Genomic DNA, 27,866 nt, shown 5'->3' with positions numbered 1-27,866 from the left:
GGGTGTGGCCATTTTGTCCGGCAGGTCCGGTCCGATTTTCACGAAATTGAAATTCAACCGTCATTATGGGGTGATGATGATCTATTGGAACGGATTTTTAAATCGGATAAAAAATTGTGACCTGTAGAGTGTCCACAAGCTAAAAACGCGATTTTTCGCACAATCGGGGGCCATAATCCAGGAAGTTACAATCCTATATGCACGAATATCGAAAGGAACCAAGATCTTTGGGTTATAAACAAACATTTCACATTTCATCCAAATCGGATGAAAATTGTGACCTAGTGTGTCCACAAGCTAAAAACGTGATTTTTCGTACAATTAGGGCCATAATCCATGAAGTTATGGTCAGATGCATGCAAATTTCGAAAGTAACCGAGATATTTGGGAGATAGACCTATATTTTAAGTTTTGTGAAAATCGGATACAAATTGTGACCTGTAGAGTGGAAAAAAAGAAAATGTGGACGCACTTGGGTTTTCTACATTAAGTGTGATTTTCTCATATCGGTAGTAAGTTTTCAGTTGAAACTTGTATTTGATGCAAAAAACTTCAATCGTTATTTAAATTTAATTAATAAGTAGAGCTTCGAATTTGCATAATCCGAAAAGCAAAATTGACTAATTAAAATTAGATTCAGTCCCCCTGTTGCGATAGACGCCTTTAGAGCATTATTATCCAGTCTTACATTTTCTTGTATAACCAGTCGTGCGTAAACACAATCAATTCATCGACCGACTTGGTATTATTAATAGTCTCAAGTGACCAAACTTGCAGAACGAGTTTTACCATAAAGCTGGTTTCTATTGTTATGAATAAAAAGAAGCATGTCTATTTTTAGCCACAATACTCTAACGGGCGAGAAAATAACGTGGGGATGGGCAAGCACTAGTATACAGGTGCTAAACATTGGATTTATCAATTTACACGGGACCGGTGAAGGGGGATCTATTTCTACTCTCCTCCCGAATAAAGAAGGGGACCAGGAATTATACGTTATTGATGCATTAAAGATAGGTATGTATATACAATATATATTATAGATCTACCTGATTGTTTATGATCACCGTTTATAACAGGTAGATTAGATGGACGTATGGTATTCTAGGTAGGTTGACAACACCATTATAGATCCATTAGTTAATTTAATCGACAGTTATTTGATTAAATAATATATCAAATAAATAAACTTTGATGGGAACATACGTACATTGTTAGTTTGTGTCTTCTGCTGGTAGATTAAGCTTTGTAAATATAAATCGTTATTTAGTTGATATTATTGATCTTTCGACAAGACAATACATGCCTTTATTTTCTAAGTTTCGTCTTGTCTAAAGGAACCTACAAATCAAGAATGGCAAGAATAACCAAGTTGTTATTATAACAACTGATTTATAAAATAATTTAGATTAATTATTTAGCAAATTATATATATTGAAATTGGTCACATGGTCTAAACAATTAAAGTCTACAGATTATAATATGTAAGTTCCCAGATATCATCCAACTCTTGAAATTGGCGGATTTTATTTTGTTGAAAAATCTTTTTATAATACTTAATAAAATTATGGCATATTCGTAGCCAGGGTCGGCTTTATTTGTACAATTGGAATGATTATATAGTTTTGTTGTTCAACATGGCAATATTTAAATTTGATTCACGCCTTTACCACGCCCTGGGTTAATTTGTTACACCTTTTGGGTTTGCTTTCCTAGGGAATTATATAACGTCGATCTGTTATTGAATTAAGATGTAACATTTATAAGTAATTATTTAATTCCAAAATATCGTTTGAAAATTACTGTGCAATCGTGCATTATTTTTTGGTGTATAAATCGGTAGATAGAGTATAAACAGTAGCCATATTATGATAGTCATATCTCATATCGAGGCAAACAAGAATTATCGTCTGCTTATTTCACACCCAGATAACGGTGTATCAAGTAATACATAAATGTTTAATGTTACATAATTTTCTATTTGAATATATATTATGAAATATATAATGTAAAATAATTTAAACAATTCCAAGTTCTATGATCCACAAAAATAAATACTTTTTCTTCGGCCATATGGGACATATACCCTGAAATATCAGAAACATTTTGAGGGTGGGGTCATTTGTTTTACCTTATTTTTCTTTAACCAAGTATATTTACAAACTATATACTGATTGGTGTGTGTGTGTAGGGTGGGGTCATTTGTTTTACCTTATTTTTCTTTAACCAAGTATATTTACAAACTATATACTGATTGGTGTGTGTGTGTGGTGTGGGGTGGGGGACCCCCCCCCCCCCCATTCAAGTTGGAATATTTGATAAGGCCTGTAAACGCGTATTTTTTATTTTTTTTTTTTTATTTTTTTATTTTTAAGCTTTGATTCAATATTTTAATTTGAGAAGAGAAAATATAGCTGCGAACATATCCCCCACTCCCTATCAGTAAGGTTCATTTCTATTTATTTGATATTATTTTTCAGTAAAATATGCATCGTGTTTTGATTTTGTGTGTGTTCTGTGTGGCGTCATGCTTTTCACAGCAGCTAGCAGAGCTGACGTGCAGTGCTACTCGTAGCATGGTAGATGTTGAAATGACAGGCGCTGCTGCTGTTATAAATGGAATATTTTCGATTAGAAGACCAGGAACTAATGGATATGGGTGTGGGGAACCTGCGGAAGGTAAGTTTATCAGAGTTAATTAAAACATAATTAATAAACAGCTTTGATATAAGCGATTTCAATTTCTGCTTCTATTCCAGCATAATTCTGGCGGGAAAGTGACGTCGGGTTTCCGTCGTTTCATTCGATGAATATATGAGTAGGCCCTATACCATTCAAGCCCGTAGCCAGAGGGGGGGCCAATGCCCCCCGGAAAAATTTTTTGCCCCCCCCCCCCGAAAAAAAAATTGCCGATCATAGCTCTAAAATACCTACTGTAGACTGTGCCCCCCCTAAAAACTTCACTGCCCCTCCGAAGCTAGCAAGCTTGCTACGGGCCTGATGCCATTCTAGCTCCCAGGATTTAATGTAATTATTAGAACCTTTAAGAATAAAAGTAATCCTTCTAATTACTCACACAATTGTTTTGAATCAGTATGCTCTATATACCCTATATACACGAGAACTGTTTGATCGTTGGCAACGTGGAAATTACAGGTGGACAGTTTATAGAAAAACTTTTATTTTTATTTTTACAGATTTGATGCAAATTTATGAAGCTGCTCGTTGGACCCTCAACAGACTCAATGCAAGAAATTTTGTACCTGGAATCAAAATAGGTATCATCATATTCTCTACATGTAGCCTATATTGGATTGGTGTAGGCCTACCTAAAGTGAAAACCATTAATAGTTTAAACCTGTGCTATTTATAAAATTTACACACTTTTAATATTCATTAACTTTAGACTATTTATTGATTAGCATGAGAATACTGTTTCAAATTCTGTTTTCCTGCTTGTTGAACCTAGTTGCCATAAAAAAGTAATTTTAACTGCTTAAAATAATTTTAACTGTTTAAAAAAAAAAACTGTTTAAAAAAAAAAGATTTAACTATTTAAAAAAAAAAGAATAACTTTTTAAAAAGATAATTTTAGATTTTAACTTTTTAAATCAATCATTTTGGACTTTAACTTTTTTTAAAAAAATAATTTTGGACTTAAACTTTTTAAAAAAAATAATTTTCTTTTAGGTATGCGGGCATATGATGATTGTATGTCTTCACAAGTTGCGCTGAAGGCTGCTACAGATGCTTACCCACAATACACCATTCCTAGCACATATTGTAGTGCTCAAACACCTATTAATTTGGGTGAGTGTTATCGTTAAAATATTAACTGTATTATAATTATGTGGTTATATGTCAGAGATTGAACTCCTGAGATTAGTGGCAATTAGGGCCCAGAGGGCTCTCTCTTGAGAAAATTTGGAAAAATCAGGGTATCAGTGGTGATTTGCAGCACATATCTGGATATGAATATAACATTCAATTTCATCAGCTACAACCTGACTACACTGAACGCAACAAAAAGCTCGGATTTACATGTTCCATAGAAACATAAATATAAGGGGAAATATTTTGTTTTGTAATTTTACAACAATAATATAACCAATTTTAGAGAAATGATTGGATGACGTTTAAATGCATTCAATAATTATACATCCATCATTTCCATTTTCTTTCTGCTATTTTCTTTAGATCCTTCTCTTGCTTTTGGAGAAACCAGGAGACAATTGAAAAGGGTTTGTCCGTCTGTCTTGTCAGTCTGTCGAACTTTTTGGGATACAATAACTATGTATCTAATTGGGGTAGAATGTTGGAAGTTGGTGTAGATGTTCATTAGCTGAGTGTCTTGTCTGAGTATGATGCTGAGCAGTTTCTGATAAAGCTAAGCAGTAATTATCAATATGACTGGTGGAGATGAAACATTGTGTATAGTTTCATTGCATCAAAATCTTGTCTTAGTTTGATAGTGAGCATTTACTGTTCAGGTTAAGCAGATATAAAAATAAATAAAACCAAGTACGAACAATCCAAACCATAAGACAGAATTCGAAGTCCTAAAAAACGTTATAGGCAAAATAGTGTATTCAAGCAAAATAGTGTAATCAGCAAATGGACTGCTCCTCGTGTACAAAATACACAAGGCATAACAAGAAAAATGCCCAAGTGATTACTGATGGGCGTCAAATTTTTATTTTAGGATTAATGTAGGATACTTCAGTCTCAATGTTGACTTGTTTTGAGAGAGAGAGAGAGAGAGAGAGAGAGAGATGGGGTTTAACATCCACTCAACACAAACTCGGTCATTCTGGAACTACATATGGTCCAATTTTGTTTCAATAATTTGCTTGCGCAAAAGTTGGACAGGCGACATACAGACTTTAAAATCTAACGCACAGACATTAAACCATTTGGCCACCCAACCCCCTGTTTTGATAGATCATATTATTCAAAATTAAAGATCAATAGTTTTTCCCTGTTAATACATTGTATTGTTTATCTATTTTTAGGTATTCTTGGACCACTCACAAGTCCCTCAACTCTGCCAGTTAGTGCTTTCATGGGAAAATTTATGGCTACCGTCATCTCCCCACGAGCTGCTTCGTCAGCTCTCAGTAATAAAAATATTTATCCCTCATTTTTACGCACAACTCCTTCTGGAAAAGCTCAAGCTACGGTAAATATTAATTCTTAATGCTACACATTTAGGGAGCATGGTAATTAGACTTGATGTGTTCATCTAGTTTATCTCACTCCAAATACAAATTTTCCTATTCAGATAATGTTCAAAACAGAAACTGACAATTTTTGATAGTACTATATGGACCAAGATCTGAACATATGACATCATCACCGCCATCTTGGAATTGTGAACTCATATCAAAAATCAAAGTCTGTCAATTGATGGGTACAAGTTTCATGAATTGACGAAACCTTAGGCTTTTTTCGAGGGGGTTTGCCCTTCAAGAAGAAGAACAAAATGAGAGGAGCTTGTGACCCAGTTACTAATCCAAACATAGTATAGTAAATAGACCAAAGGCACTGAACATTTCTAGTCCTTTGGATGTGATGAAAACCGAAGTCCTGTGTACATGTTGGTCTACACATAGAAGGACCCTTGACTGTTGGAAATCATAATAAGAGTAAGACGTAACACTGCTGCCTAGTCAAAATTTACTTCAAGTCTACAGTAGCCCAGTTGGTGCAGAAAAGTAGGACGTTTAACCCCGTTTTATTTTATATAATCTGTTAATAGTGCTAAGATTTGATTTCTCCTTTTCTCAGGCAATGGTTAAAATTCTACAGCATTTAAACTGGAAGCGAGCAATAATAGTATATTCAGATGATGCGTATGGACAATCTGGAATGGAGGAGGTACTTAAAGCAGCTCATGCAGGAAACATCTGTATTACGCAAGCTATCAGCCTACCTGTTACAGGAACCGCAGGAGATTATGCCGCCAAAATAAATAATGCCAATAAATACAATACAAAAGCAGCCATTTTCTTTGGATCTAACCTGGAAGCTCAGAAATTATTGGAAGGCTTAAATGATCAAACATCACTGGGTGATTTACAGTGGATATATAGTGATTTCTCTCCAACAGCTACTATACCTGCTACTAATAGGTAAGATTATCAAAAACATCCTAACTCTTGAAAGATAAACTTATAGCTTCCAGTTGAATAGGTTGGTAAAAACTGTTTTAAAATCTGAAATTCTTCATTTAATTTTTATAATTAGACACATTCACAGGTTCTCTGCAATATATATGTAATCTTTTTTTGAAATTCTATTCCTGCCTGTTAAATCGCACCAGGTAATCAGTTCACATGTTCAAGGCTACATAGTGATGCTAAAACCGATCTTGTGGTGTACTAGATGAATTGCTTACTGTCACATGCTGTGGAAGAAGGAGACTTAAAGTAGCTAAGTCTCTAACTCAATATCATCCAAATTCTTCAACATTGAAAACATTTGTCAAATTAAATCAACATTCATGTTGTGATCTTATCGGAAAAAGATGGGCTTTTGATATCCAATATTTAAGACAAAATAAACATTTTACCATTGGTACAGTTGTATCAAGAGACTCGAGGGACGAGGCTAGACACATTGCACCAAATCAAACGGCGTATGTAGACTGGAATAACCAGACGCTAGAAATTTGCACTCGCTTGAGACTGCTGGCTTATTTCGCCGAACATAACTGATTTGAAATTGGAGTAAAAACGGAAACCATTGAATGTAAATCAGTTTATATACATTCATATTACAGTATTATATGCGTTGCGACCCACTTTTGTCAATTTCTAGGTCCCAAATGTTAGCGATTTAGCTCCTTTAAGTTATGGCAAAGTGTCAATCTAATGGCTTCTTTGCTAAACTGCTATAATTTCTATACTAAGCTGGTATAGTTTCTATACTAAATTGATATGATTTCTATACTAAAGTTGGTATAGTTTCTATAAGCTACTATAGTTTCTATAAGCTGGTATAGTTTCTATACTAAGTTGATATGACTTCTATACTAAGTCGGTATGATTTCTATACTAAATTGGGAGCCACAGTGGCTGGGTGGTTAAGACGCTGGCTCGCTAGCCAGGAGGTTGGGTGTTCGATTTCTGCATTGGCCGAGAAAGTTCATCTGGATTTTCCGGCGTGGTTTCCTTTTGACAGTGGCGCAGAACGAAGGGCCTGACAAGGACAGCTGCCTAGTCCTTCGGACGATACGAAAAACGAGGTCCCGTGTATACATTGGAATGCACTAAAAGATCCCTCGGCAGTTGGAATTCGATATAAGAGTAGGCGATAGTGCCGCTGCCTGGGAAAAATTTCCCTCATAGCACACTGTATAGTGTATGCCCATATTCATTAGCCCAGTATAGGAACTAAATTGGTATGACTTCAATATTAAGTTTATACTGAGTTGATATGACTTCTATACAAAGTTAGTATAGTTTCTGTACTAAGCTGGTAGTTTCTATATTAAGTTGATATGAGTTTTATACTAATTAAGCTGGTAGTTTCTATATTAAGTTGATATGACTTTTATGCTAAGCTGGTATAGTTGCTATACTAAGCTGGTATAGTTTCTATATTAAGTTGATATGACTTTTATTCTAAGCTGGTATAGTTGCTATACTAAGCTGGTATAGTTGCTATACTAAGCTCATATAGTTTCTATACGTAGTTAGAATGGCTACATTCCTAAATTTTAGAAATTGCTATCTAGAACCATTTGACTTCATATTGTTAATATATTATCGTATTTAAACTATTTTTCAGTTATGTAAGAGGAAGTATGGTCATTTTAAAAAAAGAAACAATCATCTCTGAATTTGAAACTTATTTTAAGACTCTTTACGGAACAAGTCCTGCTGAAAATCCATGGTATAGTGACTGGTACAAAACAAGCTACACTTATAGACAGAATGTCTACGTAGACACAACCGTGAAGGCTGTCTATGCCTATGCTGTGGGACTTCGTGATGCCCAGAGACAAAATTGTAGTGCAGGCAGTGGTGCTTGCGACAACTTAAAGAGAATGACCCCGACTGATTTACATGAATTTTTAAAGAACGTTGACTATACCTTTACCGCTGCAGATGGTATGAATGCCATGATTGGACAAAAAATATCATTTGATGTAAATGGTAATCCACCAACGGCAGAATATGCTATATTTAGTTATAACAATGTTGATGGAACGTACAGATTCCAAGAAGTAAGTCGTTTTATGAAGAACTATTTTTCAAAACTTTTTATAGTTTAATTAGTTTTACTCTTTACGATCTTAGAATCTGTAAGTTTTTATAAAATAAATCTTTGGAGCATTAGAGTACAAAACAAAACAAACATTAAATATAAAGTGGAGTCTGTATTCAGCAACCACTCATGGGAATTTTCATGACTAAACGCTTAACATGACTTCTTAAGAAAATCTGTGTTTGTTAGTTTTGATAGCAAGTACTTCGATGGGATGGTATCAACAATTGAGTGGACGATGTTTTGTTAAATTTATAACTAAAACAGTGACCACTGACTGCGTTGAATGATTGACCATTTATTAAAGAGATGAAACCAAAGAATTTCTATAAGGGGGAATTTATTGTGACCACTTAAATAGCCATGTCACTGAAACATAGTGGTTGCTTGTACAGATTCTGCTGTATATGGTTGACATCATTCAGTCAAATTTCCATATATATGACCCCTATTAAATCTGTCAAATCTATAAAGAGTGGACTTTATCGATTGTAGAATAGGAAAAAAAAAGCAAAACATCAGATTCACCAGATTGTTTCTGATACCATTAATTATATTTCATAGTGTTTTATAAATTATATGCTCTCATTGGTGTATGTTTTGTTGACTGGCAACACATCTTTTAAGTATTTATATCTAATTAAAAACAAAAAATTAAAACTTTCTGGTCTGAAATAAAAGACCTGAGACCAAGCCATAATACTCTTACTCAATTTAACCTAGAACTCGTGCAAAAAAATTGCTTCAACATTTGTTTTTTGATTATGTTGATGTAATATGTTAAAAGGAAAATATCGGTACCCTAACCCTAGTAACAAACTTTTAAGTCTGGGTAAAACTTGCATAAAGCAAGAAAAAGTTTCATGGCCGTGGTCCCCATTGTAATCTATAATACAGTGATCATTTTGAAATAATTAATTGAACACAAGGATAATGGTTTAACCCTTCATCACTTAGTCCCATGAACCACCCCATCACGTGCACAGCTGTGGTGCCCGCAACTAATAAATGGTACTATAATATGGAAAACTATTCACATATCTCAGGCAGTTGAGACGTTTAAGTAACAGCAATTTCATTCTGTCTGGTATTAATGTATCAATTTTCTCTAATTTGGTGTAATCAATATTTACATGTACCAAGAGCTAAAGGGTTAATGGTTAACTAATTTATTTCTAGGCTGGTAGCTACAGAGATGGTACAATCACTTTAGACAGCAACAGATTGAGATTTTACAGCAACGATAGAACTACAGCCCTGACTTCAACACCTACATACCCCTGTCCAACCACAGGCTGTTCTAATTGTTTCTTACCTACTCAAGAATTAGATTTTACGTATATAAAAGGAGATCTTGCCTTGTTTACATTGGCTAGCACCCACTTTCCAGGACGTGAACCATTAACTTGTGATTCAATTTCTGATATGGGTGCCCAGTTACATCTGGCCTTGAAGTATGCTCAGCAGAATATTAAAACCAAATTCCCTGACAAATTGCGAGGAATTGATCTGGGTATGTTGATTGCCAACCCTTGTTATAATGGTTTATCGGCAGAAATCTTTGCAGCCAACTTTTTCGGAGGACGGAAGGTATATCGTGATGCCACACAGTCGATCATAGATCCAACTCTCGTAAGGGGTGTCCTGCAAACATCTTCAGCAGCCGTTACAAAGCGAGTCAGTCCGGTAACTAGCCAGTTTATGCTACCAGATTTGGGATTGCCAACATCCAATGAATTCAGCAACAAAGATATGTATCCATTATATACTCGGGCTCACCCCTCTGATGCAGTCGTCCATTCTGTGATAACTTCAACATTTCAGAGATTTGGATGGAATCACGTTCAAGTTGTATACAAATCGGATGACTATCACATGCGTCAGAAAGAGGACTTCAGAATGAAAGCTGGCCAGGCGTCCATTTGTGTCGTAGCTGAGTATACTTTTGATGAATCTAGTGACGGTTTGATTGAAAAATTACGACTCCATCAACCTCAAGCTAGCGTTGTCGTAGTAATGGGCTTGTCAGCTGACATAAAAAAATTACTAGGAGGACTTAGAAGAAATAATTCTGTGGGAGAATTTCTACTCGTTGGCTATTCCTGGGCATTTGATAAAGATGCCATTTCTACTTATGAAGCTGAAGCTGCAGGAAGTCTGATAGTAACTCATTCTTCAAATCTGAGTCCAGGATTCAACCAATACCTGGGAGGATTTACCTCAGAGCAAATTCAAACTGATTCTGTATATTCTGCGTGGTACCAATATCTCAATGACTGTTACCTGGAAGCTTCGAATCCCAATGGTTACAGAAGTCCTTGTACTCAACCACTACAACCTATTAATTCAGCATCACCAAATTACCAACCATCCTCTTATGTACCATTTGCTATCAATTCAGTTTATGCTATGGTGGACGGTCTTCACAGAATATTAGTAGAGCAATGTGGTGTTAATTATAACGGAATCTGTACGGCGTTCCGAAGTAATGCTACCGGTCAGATGTTATATGATAAACTACAGAATGTAGATATACTCGATGATGCTAATAATCGATATGTAATCAATAACGGAAAAGTAGAAACTAATTTTATGGTCACATCCTACAGACCAAGTAATACACCAGTGAAGGTAAGAATGACCATAGTCTGTTTTCTCACACAGCTGTCTAGTCCTTCGGATGAGACCAAAAACCGAGGTCCCGTGTATACATTGGAATGATTGTAAAAGATCCCTTGGCAGTTGGAATTCGATCTAAGAGTAGGTGATAGTGCCGCTGCCCGGGCAAAATTTCCCTCATAGCACACTATATGGCTTATGCCCGTCTTCATTAGCCCAGTATAGGAGCAGAAGAGTAGGACGTTAAACCCCATTTCATTTCATTTCTGTTTTCTCACATCATTATAAAAATAGACAGGTATGTCAACGAGAAATTTCTTTTTGTCCCCAAACTTTTGGAGAAATCTATTAATATTGGTCCATCTGTCTGTCTCTCACACTTTTTAGAACACTATAAGCCTGTTTCTAATTAAGATAGAATGTTCAAATTTGGTGTAGATTAGGTGAATGTGTTGACTGAGTTCAATGATGATCATCTTCTGCTTAAAGTAGCTAAGTCTCTAACTCAATATCATCCAAAGTCTTCAACATTGAAAACACAAATTTTTGTCAATTTCAACCAACATTGATGTTATGATCTTACCGGGAAATAATAGACTTCTGATATCCAATAATTTAAGACAAAATAAACATTTTACTATTGTTACACGAATCGTTTACCATAATGCGTTTCAGTGCCATATGTAACAAGGGACTTGAAGAACGAGGCACACATGTCATATTCCTATCTGGAGAGCATGTGCAATAAATACTGTGGGTGTAGACTGGAATAACCAGACGCTAGAGATTGCCATTCGATTGAGATTTCCGGCGTATTCTGCCAAACATAAGTGATTGGAAATCACAGTAAAAACAGAAACAATTGAATGTAAATCAATTTATATGCATTCATATTACATTTGTGTCAATTTCTAGGTCCTAAATATTAGCGATTTAGCTCCTTTAAGTTAAGCAGAGATGAGCAATTTCATCTGTCGATGCTTTGGGAAACAATAATGAGTATTTTCTGGTCAGGTTGAGTAGTTTTATTGTGCAATGCTTTATGAAAAGATAGTTAATGAACGCATTTATTTATTTTGTGTTTGAAGATAGGGTACATTAAGCTCACTCTTGGGTTGTTGTTTTTGGGAATGGGTCTATTGAAGTCTGTTAATCTGCTAAACAAATCTGATCCCATGATTCTTGTATTTTTGTCCCACTGTTAAAGAACCCTGCACCAAGCAAATTAATGAAATGCAGATAAACAGTTTGTTATCTCAGAGATTACCTGCATTTGTTAACATCCAGCCCTCTTTCCTGTCAGGGGGTCACGGTGGCTAAATGGGTATGACACTGATTTGCTAGCCTGGAGGTCGGGTGTTCAATCCCTGCATTGGCCTAAGAAAGTTCATCGTGATTTTCCTGCATAGCTCCCCCTTGTCAGTGATGCTGGACGGAGGGCCTTACAAGGACAGCTGTCTAGTCGTTTGAGTAGGCCATAGTGCCGCTATCCAGGCAAAATTACTCTCATAGCACACTGTATGGCGTATGCCCATCTTCATTAGCCCAGTTCAGAGCAGAACTGTAGGACATTAAACCCCATTTCATTTCACTTCTTTCCTGTCAAAATTTCTTTCCTGTATATCAGGAATTCTGTATATTTATAGTAAAGGGCACTACTAAGGGCACCATTTTTGGTAGAGATCCGTGGTGGCTCAGTGCGTAAAAGACAGTGACTCGCTAACCTGGAGGTCCCGTGTTAGATCCTGGTGCTGGTCAACAAAGTTCATCAGGATTTTTCTGCGTGGTTCCCCCGTGTGGGTGCAGGATGGAGGACATGGCAAGGGACAACATGTAGTCTTTCAGATGGGACAAACAAACGGGGTCTCGGGTACACATTAGTTTGTACGTAAAACAGTTGGAATTCAATATGAGAATAAAACTTCGCTCATAGCACATCGTATGGCGTATGCACGTCTCCATTAGCCAAGGGGGGGGGAGGTGGATGGGCGAATGGTAAGCACGTTCGCGCTGTATCATAAGGATTCCCAGGTTGTAAGTAACAAGGAGTTGTGTCGCCTGTCCAACCTCGTGGGTTTTCTCTGGGCCCTTCGGTTTCCTCCCACTGCTAAAGACCCCTACGCTCATGCGAATCATTGAAATGAAATTGAACCATGTGTTAATCCCGAAATGGCCTAGTTGTTTGTGTCGAGGGGATGTTAAATTCTCTCTCTCTCTCTTGGAGTAGAACAGTAGGATGTTAAACCCTATTTCATTTCATTTGTGGTAAAATTGGGAATCTATCTGATCCAGGTATTGGATATAGATTTACATTATGTCAGAAGTCAATAAACAAAAGTTGAAATTCAATATTATATATTTTACAGGTAGCAGATTATGTGACAACAACCGGTCAGATCACCAATTTTGATAGGAATAATTTACAGCTTCCCCCAAATATGGTTGTTAACTCTCAATGTACTGGTCCATGTCTACCCTGTCAATATTTATATCATCATCAACCATTTATTTACACACCTGGAGATGTTGTGATTGGTGGAATGTTTGGCATCAGCAATCCAGGGACTCAAGGACCTTATCAATGCGGGGCCGTAAAAATACAAAATGGATTTCAGTTTACGTCTGCCATGCTTTACGCACTACAAAAAGTAAATAATGGAGAAGCACCGGTTAGTTTACGAGGATTAAAGGTTGGAGGGTTGGCTGGAGATCATTGTGGTAAACCAACACGTCCTGCCGGTATTCTGTCGAATATTTATTCTGGATTATACGATTCAAGCTGGAGAAGAAATGAAATGTATCCAGGATTGATGCCGGAGAAGATCGCAGCCTGGATGACAGATACTACCCACAGTACACAAAAAGCATCGGAACTACTTCAGCCATTAAATATTCCCATTATCAGTCCTTCAGCGACGGCCAGTTCTTTGAAAGAAATCCGAACATTTTATAGAACCATTCAAGGAGAGGACGCCAGTGCCAGCGCTCTTTTAAAACTGAGCAAATTACTTGGATTTAGTTATCTTCAAGCAGTCGTATCTGATAACACAGAAGGTCATATGTCATTGGCTACCCTTAAAGCAGCCGGTACACAGGAAGGCGTCTGTGTCATTAGTTCCCATGTAGTTAAAACTGGAAATAATTTTACAACCATTGTTGAAAATTTAGTCTCAAGTACCTCCCATGTTGTTGCCGTGTATTTGACTAATCAGGAAATGATTGAACTACTGCGTGCTAAGTCTAATAACGTCGAAGCCAGGAATCTCATATTTATTACCACTCGACAATATTCAGGTATTGGTTCTGCGGCCAGTAATATGCTAAATGTTCAAATCAGGAATAATCAATTAACAGACTACAGAAATTACTTAGATAGGATGACCACACAGGGTTATCCAGGAAATCACTTCTTTGCTGATTATTACAGCGAGCTGGAAAACTGCAACATGCCAGGCGTTTACAAAAGCGGAAGACTTCCATGTGGAACGAACTTGAATCTTGGTGCTAGATATATTCAAGATAACTACGTTCTTTCTACAATAAATTCTGTGTATTCTATAGTTGGTGCTATGGATGCCACATTAAAAGAGATCTGTGGAGAGGATTACAACTCAATTTGCAGCAACTATTCAAACAACCCCAACATCAATGCCATCATCCAGCAGAAACTTAATACTTTATCCTTCCAAGATCCCAGTGGCCATGATTTTAGATTTGTGGATCGTGAAGGAAATCTACCTTTTGATGTTCTGCGTTATGATGGCACCAAATACAATGTGGTAAGTACAGCACCTATTACTTCATACCAATTTTAAAATGTACTAGCCTACTCAGGGGCGGATCCGGGAATTTTTGCAGGAGGGGGTTTGCCAGGTTCCTGGGAAAATGTATCTCCCAACTTGGATTAAAGTAGTTAAGTCTCTAACTCAATATCATTCAAAGTCTTCGACATTGAAAACACAAATTATTTGTCAATTTAAATCAACATTGATGTTGTGATCTTACCAGGAAAAGATGGGCTTCTGATATCCAATATTTAAGACAAAATAAACATTTTACCATTCGTGTACCATAATGTATTTTAGCGCATTAATAACTAGGGACTCGAAGAACGCGGCTAGACCTATTCCACAAGTCATGTCATGCGCAATAAATACTATCAGTGTAGACTGGAATGACCAGACACTACAGATTGCCATTCGATTGAGACTTCTGGCATATTTTACCGAACATAACTGATTTGAAATTAGAGTAAAAACGAAAACAATTGAATGTAAATCAGTTTATATACGTTCATATTACATTATGATATGCATTGTGACCCATTTGTGTCGGGGGGGTTTGATGGCCGAATGGTTAGCATGTAGGTGCTGTATCATAAGGTCTGTCATTGGGTCAACTGGCGTGGTTTCGAATCCCTGGTTGTACGTGACAAGGAGTAGGGTCGCCTGTCCAACCTCGTGGGTTTTCTCCGGGTCCTCCGGTTTCCTCCCACTGCTAAAGACCCCTACGCGCAAGCGAATTACAGAAATAAAATTAAACCATGTGTTAGTCCCGAAATGATCTAGTTTGTTTCGAGTGGACATTAAACCCCATTTCTCTCTCTCCCATTTGTGTCAATTTTTAGGGCCAAAATATTAGGGATGTAGCTCCTTTAAATAGGATTAAATATCAACCCATCAACATATTTTGGTTTAAAGAGTGATCTTTGTGTTTTATTGTTAGTTTTTGTTGTATATGTGTTAGGATTGTTGATTATTTTAGGTTGGAGGATCAAGAGGAGCCACTATACAGTATGATTCAACTTTAACATCAAATTATCAAAATATAAAGGCTCAATGTTCAGAAACCTGTGTTGAATGTATACAGAAAGGTGTTAATTTTACCTATATACCTGGTGATGTCATGTTTGGAGGTAAGTTGTATATGTAATCTATATTCCTGTTATGTAATTTTTGAATATTTTGATATTGTGAGTTGAAAACTGATGTCATCAGCGGACATCCATATTCAGTAGTCGGTGACCGTCCATTCCAGAATTATGACCCTTTTTTCCCAGACACCATGTGAACCCAATCAAGGCTACAGTTTTGAACAGATATTTAGTGTTCCATGACCTTTCATTCTGGATTTAACCCCCATTTTCTGAAAACCTTCTGAATGTGATAAAGGCTGTAGTTATTAACAGATTTTTTTCAAATTTGGTATGAAGCATTAGGGCCATGAGGAGATGAACCCTATTGATATTCAGAACTAGTAATTGTCAACTGAAAAGGTTGGAAACAGAACTGAAAGATAAATTTGATCAATTTACTATAAACAATGCTAATTTTAAGCCAGGGGAAGCCATATTGACATATTTGGTAGGACTCATGACATCACCAATGTATTCTTTAATATGTGGTTATTTATCTTGTTAGAATATAGAAACATTCAACTTTAAAGCAGATTTATTTGACCCATGTATAGGGTGACCCATGTACTCTACAGAAATAAAGTCCACCGCTGATAGTTCGAGACTACCACTGAAGCGTGCACATTCGCTGTGCCGAGACCAACTTTCTGACAGTATGATACTATAAATAGCCGTGGCACGTGCAATTCTCTACAAATCTATCAACTATTACAGCCGTAAAAAGTTTATTGTTGACGATTTTGAATAGCAGTGAAATTAAGCTTCTTGGTTATTACAGCAGATTTAGAAATTACGTTTGTTTCATTTTTTAAATCGCTTTATTTATTAACTGTACCGTTAAGAGCTGCATCTTTTGGTTTAGTACAAATAATATCTCTGAATCACTCGGGTTAGACAGGAACATGATACTAGCAGTAGTTTCATTTTACTTTTACAAGGTTCTTAAAACGATTGTTGAGCTACCTAACGTGCTTATTTCTAAATTCAATTTCTTGTTCTAGCTTTCTGTTATGTTTCGTAAAAAAGTAGTCTTGATTATCCCGACCTGTCAATCAGATGTAGAATGGTCGATAGACTGGTTAAGCGAGACTAATTTCAAAACAAGGGCACATAACCTATCTTTTTACTCAAAGGTGTCTGGATGTTATGGACGATGATTAATGGTCATAGCTTATTAAGTACAACATGATCGTTTATTTAGTGACTATAATTGGGTGAAACTGATTTGAGGCTTGGCATATATATAAATATTGTGGCGTAATTGTCGAGATATATGGAGATATGTGGAGATATTTATTTATGGTGGGTCACCCTACCATGTATGCATAATTAATTGTTGTAAATAATCACTCCTATGTTCTGTTTGTGTTTAAAATCAGTTATTTCTTGAAGCAGAAAGTGGGGGTTGGATGACCAAAGGGTTAGCACGTGCGCTGTATCATAAGATCTGTCATTGAGTCAAACTGGCATGGTTTCAATTCCCTGGTTGGACGTGACGAGGAGTAGGGTCGCCTGTCCAACCTCGTGGGTTTTCTCCAGGTCTTCCGGTTTCCTCCCACTGCTAAAGACTCATACGCGCAAGTTTATTATTGAAATAAAATTGAACCATATGTTAGTCCCGAAATGACCTAGTTTGTGTTAAGTGGACTTTAAACCCCATTTCTCTCTCTTTCTGAAGCAGAAACAGCTTTGACATGATGTTATATTATGATATTTCAGGTGTTTTTGATGTTCATAAGAGATCCCTTTTACCACATATTTGTGGTGATATCAACACTCTACATGGTTTCCAACTTCTAGAAGCTTTCCACTACGCCATAAACACAGTCAACAATAAAGAGGGAATGTTCAGAAATATATTAAATGGTGTCAAAGTTGGTGGAATTGGTCTCGATGGTTGTCAGAGTGCCATAAGAACAGGCTACATGGTATCAAATATCCACAACGGTCAGTTTACCCTCACTCGGAACGGAGAAACAGTCAATCCTAAGGAAATTGATGCATATATCGGAACATATTCCAGCGATAATTCTATCTATCTGTCTCGTATCTTGAATGATCTTAAGATACCTCAAGTTAGTTATGCTTCATCATCATCTGAGCTTAAAGACAAACTCAGATATCCTTACTTCTACCGAACAGTTCCTGCAGACAACAAACAAGCAGACGCTATGGCCTCTTTCTTAGACAAATACAACATCCGCTATGTTCAAGTGCTTTACACTAACGATAGCTACGGAAAACTAGGTGCAAAGATGTTTGAAGAAATTGCAAGTAGAAAGAGAATTTGCGTAGCTCAGAAGGTGGCATACCGAGAAGAGGGTGTGGTATCGGAAGAGGTGTCCAATGAAGTTGTTACTCTCCTCCGACAGAAACCACTGGCCAACACCGTTATTGTTTTTGCTGGGTCAAGTTACATCAATGCTTTATTAAGAGCATTGGATCGTGTACCGGGTGAAAAATTTGATTTTAAGTTTGTTGGATCAGACACATGGGGCTACAGCGAAGATGCTATTCTGGGATCCGAGAAGTATGCCACTGGGTCGGTCACCCTTAGTTTGGAAGCGGAGGACTTGAAACCATTTGATGATTACATGTCGACCAAAACACCCCTGAACTCGCAAGGAAACCCCTGGTTTAGTGAATATTATGAAAATATTTGGGACTGCTACTTGAATATACCAACCATGAAATACTCTGGTCCCTGTCGCGTAAATGCACGTAACCTAATCACCAGCAGTCGATATACCCAGGATCCAGGAGTCTTACATGTCATAAACTCTGTCTTTTCGTCAGCTTTTGCCTTGGATATGACATTGAAAGAAATTTGTGGCGAGGGTTACACGACAGTTTGTGAAGATTATAAAAATCGTGAGGATAGAAGAGATGTGCTCCTGAGAAAATTAGACGATGTTGAATTTGTTGATTTATCAGGTTCCAAGTTTGAATTTGAAAATCGTGAAGGAAATAAAGGTTACACTCTCTATTCAATTACCAGTCAGTCTGTTACAAGTGGATATTATTATAAAAAGGTGAGGGTATAGATTAGTTTTATGAATCATATTTTTATACCACCCGTTAACAGTTGACTTTAAAGATGCATTATGTAAGATTTAAATAAAGAGCCTGTCATTCTTGCTATTATAGTTCAAAATTAGACAATGAAAAATAAATATATTAAAAATTTCACTCACATTACTTTACTCTGAGCGAAGTTATGACTGTTTGAAAATATTATAGCATAGGTCATTTATTATTGTAGCAATGGTACTGGATAATCATGACTTGGTCTCATTTGTCATTGGTCAATTTTTAAATGTCATGGGCATCCTAGTCCATTTAAATGTCTAAATAATAATTTATGTAACATTTGAGGCAAGACTAAAGACATGCAATAGGCAGGTTTAGCTCTTACATAATGCATCTTTCACTGTAGACTTCTGTTAAGAACACACTATAGGGCTTGTTGAATTTTTTTTCAAATTCGCAGTGATTATTCATGCGGTAATAAAGAAGAATCCCCTCTTCCCATTTACATTCATAATCTTTGAGATGCATTTAGTAACTGGATAGAGCAATAAACTATAACACATACTTATGGAAAAACAGCTACTTATTTATTTGGGCGATGTTTTGAAGAGTATTCTCTCAACGTTAACAAGCTAATACAGTAATACAAATATTATGAGGCTAATTTATACAGAAAAGCTATAACAACAATTCCTGAAACAACATAGGACAACAACAAGATCAAAGGAGACAACAACATCATTCCCAAAGGTATATCACCTGCTTTGATCTTGTTGTTGCCCAAATAAATAAGTAGCTGTTTTTCCATAAGTATGTGTTATAGTTTATTCCATTTACATTCAGTTTTCTTTTTTGATTGCAATTCATAGAGTAATTCCCCCAGTATATTTATGAAATCTTGTGAGGACGATATAGGACAGGTATCTTTGTAGACTTTTTAAAACTTGTGGGATTGATCGTTAGTGGAAAACCCTTATTGCATTTCAAAATTTGATTTCATGAAATATTGTGTTGTATTAACAGATCAACATAATATGGCCTAATGATTTGAAATAAAAACATAATTGACATATCTACCGTTTCAGAATTGATCAGTATAAGATTAATGCAAGCTAAAATAATAATAAAAATAATAAACGGTTTCTAAGACGATCTTGGTTTTATATACATTGATTATTTACAGATCAGGCTTTTGAAACAAGAAAGGGTTTTGAAACCTAAATGTGTAAATGAATGTGTAAATGCATAAAACAGCGCTAAAAAGCTTTATTAAAGTAGCTAAGTCCGTAACTCAATATCATCCAAAATCTTCGACTTTGGAAACACGATTTTTTTTGCAATCTGAATCAGCATTGGTGTTGTGATCTTACCTGGAAAAGATGGGCTTCAGATATCCAATATTTAAGACAAAATAAACATTTTACCATTGGTACTCGTGTATCATAATGCGTTTCAGCGCCATTTGTAACAAGGTGTTCAAAGAATGAGGCTAGACATATTCCACAAGTCATGTCAAACGGTGATATCATGTTCTTATTTTCAGAGCATGCGCAATAAATAATATCAGTGTTGACTGGAATAACCAGACGCTAGAAACTGACATGCGGTTGAAACTTCTGGCGTATTTCGCCGAACATAACTGATGACAATTCACAGTAAAATGGACACGATTGAATGTAAAACAGTTTATATAAATTCATATTACATTATTATATGTGTTGCGACCCATTTGTGCCAATTTCTAGGTCCAAAATATTAGCGATTTAGCTTCTTTAAACTAGAAGCATTAATTTCTGATTTTGTAAATTATTTAAAACTATATCTCTGTGTATATTCCAGATTGGCAAATATTCATCAGATGGCAATCTAGATATGCAGACTTATTCACCAGACTGGAATGGTAGCTGTGATAGAGATGAGGCATGCTCAGAATGTCCTACAGTCAGAAACCGAGGAAAACGCTTTGCTGTTAGCGGAGCAACAGAGGTCGACTCGACAACCATGGTGGCCGTTTTTGACATTCATCACAGTGGATTAGATGAATTCCGTTGTGGTGATCTTGATATTGGGATGGGATTTCAGCAATATTTAGCCTTCACCTATACACTCAGTCAGGTTGTTCAAGGTGTAGATATACGTAGCTTTGTGTTGGACACTTGTTCTAATAATCTTCGTGTTGAACAGGACATTTATAATCTATTGGCATATGGCAAACTCTGTAATTCAATTAATTTGAATGGAAGTGTTTTAGCTAATAGTGTAGGAGGTTTCGTAGTCTCAAACAACGATAATACTGAAGCAGCAGCTCGTGTTTTAAACCCCCTCGGTTTCACCTATCTTAGTCCAAGTGCAACATCAATTGCTTTTAATGACATGAATTCCTATTCTTACCTAGCCAGAACTGTACCACCACAAAACGAATTATTAAAAGTTATCCATGCACTTCTTAAAAAACGTGGGTGGGATTATGTATCTCCGTTCGTTTCATTTGACCCTGATATGAATGCTGCATACAATACATTTAAAATGATGGCAGACGAAAATAATATTTGTACAGGATCGCCATCCATGTTAACGACACCATTAACCATGCAGTTAGCCGAAAATGCTCTTAACAATCAATTTGACAACAGCCCCTCGCGAGTTATTATTCTTTTCACCACCTGGGAAGACACCAAAATTATTCTGCAGGCTGCCCAAAAGCTTGGATATCTTGATGAATATCTGTGGATTTTAACTGACAATTGGGCTATGAATATTGAGGAACTCAACCTCCCACAAGGAATGAAATTCGAAGCTGTAGCCATCAGCATTAGAACCTCTGTTGTCAATTCTTTCAGAAACTACATGAATTCTCTGACATACGACAGAACCAGACCCAGCAGAAACACACTTGACATCCCAAGAGAATGGTTTGAGGAATTTTTCCAGCGAACTCATAGATGTCATTTAGACGATGCTGTCATTCAGAGAATAGAATTTTCCAACATGTGTACCAAAAATGAGACACTTAATTTTATGAATATGAAGATGGATCAGTACATACTCAATACAATTGCTGCCGCTTACGCCAATGCTGAAGGAGTGAAACAGTTTATGACTTTATATTGTTCAGCAGGTGAAACGCTAGCCAGTTGTGTTAACAGACGGTCAGACATTAATGTTAGACAGGCCATCAGAGATCAAGTTCTCTTAGTTAAATGGAACATGGGCAATTCTGTTTCCTTAAATAAAACAGATGAAGAATTTAACGTCAATTTTAATGTCCAACAATTTTGGCATCCTGGCTATGACGTAACTAGAATTCGTGTTGATACAACTGCAAATCGTTTTGATAAGAATATGGTAAGTTTTTAAAACATTTTTGGTATCGTGGCAATACTGCTTTTGTTTCAATGGCAATACTGCTTTTGGTTCATTGTGATTAGATTACACTTTTACATTTGGTTCATCAGAATGTGCACACAAATTGGGCTTTTATTTACAAACGATATTTATTTGTAAATCCCCCTTGTTCCCCCTTGTCAGTGGTGCAAGACAGAGGGCCTAGTAAGGGATAATGTATAGTCATTCAGATGGGACAAAAAAAAAGATGTCGTGTGTACACATTGGCGTGCACATAAAATAAACCTTGACAGTTGGAATTTGTTATAAGAGTAGGCCGTAGTGCCGCTGTCTGGGCAAAATTGACACCTCATAACACACTGTATGATGCAGGAAAGTAGGCTGTTATATACCTCATTTCATTTCTTCTCATTTTAGATTGGCAAATGGGCAGAAGGTGAATTTGAATCATCATCTCAATTTAGTAATCTACGTTCACGGACCGCCATTTGTTTGAATGAAGACAGAACAGAATGTGGTTGTCCAGCGAAAGCCGAACCTATCGGTAATGGAACAGCAAGTGGTCAGTCTGGTGGAAGGAATGGAATCACAGAACCTAGAAACTGGTATTATTACAATGATGGGGCTAAATTGTACGAATGGCCGATTTGGGCGATCGTTGTAGCTGTTCTCACATGTGTTGGTCTTCTGGTATCCATAATAACTCTAGTATATCTGTTAATAGCGTACCCTGTACGAGGTGGCACCACCATACTTGGCTATATATCACTGATAGGAATCATCTTAATCTACGTCCTCAACTTCGCTTTCTTCTTCCACGCTTCCTTGGAAACCTGTACAACGAGACGTTTGGCTATGGGTATTGTTTACGCCATAGTGTTTGGTCCTTTATTAGTAAAAGCTGTGGACAATTGGTTCCGTAAACATGAGGACTTTGAAGTATCGCAGTATCGTGGATTAACCAGCACCTGTGCTTTGGTTTTAATGGCTTTATTCATAATTTTAATCCAAGTAATAATACCTATAGAATGGTTGATATTAGTATGGCCGACAGCTTCTAAATTCATGAACTCTGACGTCCATGATTACTGGTGGTGTGATCCGATGGATCAATACGATGTAGGTCTCGTCTTATCCTTGATCTACGTTATGTTCCTGGTTATCCTGACGGGAATATTTGCTGGAATGGCATGGGACAGTTGGAGAAATAACTACGAATCCAGATGGATTTTCATTGGTGCTGTTTGTACTGCTGGTTGTATGTTTGTCTGGATGATTGTGACTACTAATGCAGGACCAACAGTGAGAGATGCAGCTGTAACTATTGGTAATTTTGTAAATGCGACAGCGTTACTGCTGTGTATACCACTACGTAAAATGATTATATTATGTACTTATAAAGAAGATAAAGAAGAAAATGGAGGTAAGTTCGCCATGTTTGTTTTGTTGGTTTTTTTTTTACTTTTAAAGAATTACATGACTCTCATTTTGGTCATGGGAATAGTGGTGGCTTAGTGAGTAAGACGCTGGCTCGCTAACTAGAAGATCTCGGGTTTGCACCCGGTTTTTGTCGCGAAGGTTCCATGGGATTTTTCAGGGTGGACAGCCTGAGCAGGTCCTGTGTACACACTGCCGTACAAATAAAAGAACTCATGACAGTTGGAATTTGAGATAAGAGTAGGCTGTAGTGCCACTGTCCAAGTAAAATTTCCCTCATAGCACACTGTATGGCGTATCCCCATCTTCTTTGGTCCAATCGGTGCAGAACAGTAGGACATAAAACTCCATTTCATTTTGGTCACAAATATGACTGGTATTGGGGAAGGCAAGTGTGCTGAATCTCATAGGTATATCAACTGTCCAAGCATTGTCAACCTTATTACTGTAAGTGTAAAGGCTGATATTATGTTACTGGTGCACTTGTAGTTATATATTACAAATTGTACACTTGTTAGCATTAGCAATCTACTGAAATATAATCACAAATGTTGAAAAACATTTGGACCGTCATTGATGGGGCTGAGGGGCTCACAGTATACTCTACACAGAGACCCTTAACCTATGATTGTTTTACATATTCCTCACCTTCATAGTTATTAATCTGTCATTATCTTCATACGAGCATAGTTTCTTCATCTGTTATTAATCTAGCATTATCTTCATAGTTTCTTCATCTGTTATTAATCTATCATTATCTTCATAGTTTCTTCATCTGTTATTTTCTTCATAGTATATTCATCTGTTATTAATATTTCATTATCTTCATAGTTTATTGAATAAACTTTATTCATCTGTTACAATCTGTTATTTTCTTTATAATTTTGTCATCTGTTATCATTATGCTTTATATTTAAATAGGGCCCTTTTAAATATTGTATTTATTTATGTATCTATATCTTTTAGGTGAACTGTACGATAATATTTATGCAAATCCAAGTTTTGATCCAGATTTTCCAGATGCCGGTAATTATCCAAAGCCTGAAAGTAAACAAGGTTCAGATGTTGGATTTTAAATCGTCTTCATTTACTTAAAATAGGTAATGGTATATTATTATAAAATATCATGAACAAATTATTGAAATATGAAGGAAACAGACAATATTTAAAAATACAAGAGAGTCTCTACAGAAATGATATACAAAGATACAAGATAGACTATACAAAAATTATATACAAAGATACAAAATAGGCTATAGAAATATTATACAAAGTTGCAAGATAAACAATAGAGAAAAAATATAAAAAGATACAAGATAGACTGTACAAAAATGATACAAAAACAATACCAATATACATCATAGACTATACCAAAAAAATGCCAATATACAACATAGACTATACAAAAATGATACCAGTATACAACATAGACTGTCCAAAAGCAATACCAAAAGACTATACAAAAACAATACCAATATACAACATAGACTATACAGAAAAGACACAAAAACAATATCAATATATAACTTAGACTATACCAAAACATAGCAATGTACAACATCGACTATACAAAAAAATACCAATCGACATAGACTATGCAAAAGCAAAACCAATATACAACATAGGCTATACAAAAACAATACCAAAATAAGACTGTATAGAAACTATACAAAGAATTTAATGTACAACATAGACTATACAAAAAAATACCAATATACAACATAGACTATACAAAAAAAACAATACTAATGTATAACAAAGACTATACAAAAGCAATACCAATATACAACATAGGCTATACAAAAACAATACCAATACAAGACTATACAGAAAAAATACAAAGAATTCACCATAGGTTTTCCAAAACATTCACATTTCCGGACAGAAAGAATCCAAAACTATTTAAAGATGCATCATGTAAGATTTAGATAAAAGCTGACAGTTATCGCTATCAAAATAGGTAATGAAAAAGAAATTTCTTTTTAAAATTGCAGTCAAATTACAGTTTGGAGAACAGTGTAGTCTTGATTGTTACGATAATAAACAAAGTCTTGATTATCTATTTTTGAATTAAATCATTAACTGCCAATCAAATTTAAATCTGTTGAAAATCAAAATCATCCAAAGTTCTAGAGAGTTGATTATTGGCCTGGCATGTAAATAAATATCTAATTAATGATTTATATAACATTTTGTTTTTGTTATTTTGGTACAGATTTTGATAAACAACTTTTCTATGATTATTTTCTATTACATACTGTTATAGTATATAAAAGAAAAAAAATCTCTTTGTATATTAAAAAAGATATGTTAATCTCCATAAAAGAAATATTCTATGTTAATCTCTTAATCCAGGATTATATGTCATGTCTGGTAAAAAAACACTCTTTCTTAAACTTTTATTTATTAATTTTCATTTCAATTTCAGATTAATCAATTCAAGGTTCAAGAACAGAATTCCATTTCAAGATTATTAAATTTTTAAAAATGAACTAAAACAACCCTTGCTTAACAAAACAATAGGAACAATGTATATAGCTTAAAGCTATTGTTTCAGGGATGATCAGTAGCTTATTAATGAATACTAGCTTAACCAAATTTTTAACAAAAGAATTAAAGAATAAATGTTTTATATAGAATTATTAAACACAGATAATCATGTTTGTCACAAATGTTTTCAAATTTATTTTAAGTTCATCTTTGAACATCTACATAAAGGAAACTAAAATAAACCAAATAAACTGCTGATTTTTTTTATGTAAAAATCAAAACATTTTTTATATATTTTGTTTACCATGTATAATTTTCATCTTAAGAATCTTTTATTTTATAAATTAAGGGAAAAGTATACTTGCATTTCCATAGGTAAGCTTTATAAGAATCTCAAATCTCATAAGCCTGCATATAAACTATATTGTCTCTCTTATGTATATATTGATTTACGATTTCCTAGACTTGGTCTGATTAATCATTAATTAATGATATTAAACTGGATCCTGTTGTTCTATGGTATATTTAATATATACAGAAGCTTATCCTTTAGATGCATTGTGTTACTGGATAGAGCAAAAAACTCATATCTATATCAGAGCAATTACTAATTTATTTTAGCAACCTTTCAAAGAGTATTCAAAAATGTAAAGTTGAAAACTCTTCAAGTGAATACTCTTCAAAATGTCTGCCTAAATAAGTAAGTTATTATTCTTCTATAAGTTTGCTTTATTATTATTGTTAGAACCTTGGATACATACTTATTACATACTTATTACATATGTATAGGATATACTATGAGAGCCAGGTCACAGATACTTTATATAAATATTTACAACTCACTCAAATTTCTAGTTATATTTTAATACATTTATCTTTACTTACCGGTAGTTTTAGGATATCACATTTTTTAGAATCTCTATTTTTATTGATTTTTTTATCTTTGATTTTGAATCAAAGACCCATTATAGGGAGGCTACACAATATGCTCAACTTGTTAATGAAATATTATATTATTGTTTTATGGTAGGTTCTCACTGTCGTGCAATGCGTTGCGATAGGATTGTCCCTATTGAGTCCATGATCCAGTACATGCAGATACGTTCAGATACGTTTCGATAGGATTTTCCCTATTGAGTCCACGATCTGGTACATGCAGATATGTTCAGATACGTTTCGATAGGGTCAACACGATTGCTACGAATGACCTCAATATATGCTAAGACCTGATAGGATCACCACGGTTACACCATGATTTCAATCGCAGCATGACTGGTTATAGTGGGAACCTAGCATTATATAAGTTAAGTATTGACACACTTAATATGTTATTTCAAAGTTACTTCTCATAATCGTTTCAATATTTGAAGTAATCCTCACAGAAAGTTCGGAGCACACAAAAAAAATCTCAAAAAAAAAATTTAAAAAAGGGTTACTGGGAGTATCAAAAGATCAGACACAATTTGGAGGGGTTTTAAAAATACATTGATATTCTAATACCATGTCATAATTGTTATCCACCAATTCGAATGCTGCTCAAAGCTATGAAGTAACTTTTGAAATAGATTAAGCAACAAGTCTATATTATGAAATAATCTTTATATATAAATACTATTGTGATAGATATGTATATATATACATGTATATATTTATAGGTGATGTTCATTACTTACTAATATAAATAATTCTAGTTTTATATATTTGACTTGCAACCCCTGAACAATAGATTTTGTTTTATAATAAATATTTTTATACTGAA

The 27,866-nt window shown here is 35.4% G+C and overlaps 1 protein-coding gene across 1 annotated transcript; it reads left to right on the top strand.

Moving 5' to 3' along the window:
- The first annotated feature begins 862 nt into the window (after positions 1-862).
- LOC126823505 (uncharacterized) lies at positions 863-27,866 on the top strand. Its single transcript, XM_050552387.2, has 15 exons — positions 863-1,017; positions 2,481-2,679; positions 3,198-3,278; positions 3,691-3,810; positions 5,013-5,179; positions 5,788-6,131; positions 7,792-8,230; positions 9,451-10,902; positions 13,257-14,669; positions 15,655-15,805; positions 17,525-18,837; positions 20,675-22,180; positions 22,598-23,603; positions 24,584-24,717; positions 26,046-27,866. Exons 2-14 carry the CDS (start codon positions 2,487-2,489, stop codon positions 24,691-24,693), a joined length of 8,295 nt encoding a protein of 2,764 aa, XP_050408344.2. The 5' UTR covers positions 863-1,017; positions 2,481-2,486; the 3' UTR covers positions 24,694-24,717; positions 26,046-27,866.

This window comes from Patella vulgata, chromosome 6 (genome assembly GCF_932274485.2).
Source record: "Patella vulgata chromosome 6, xgPatVulg1.2, whole genome shotgun sequence".
NCBI lineage: Eukaryota > Metazoa > Mollusca > Gastropoda > Patellidae > Patella > Patella vulgata.
The sequence above is the reverse complement of the archived record's forward strand: the minus strand, read 5'-3'. Positions and strand labels throughout refer to the sequence as shown.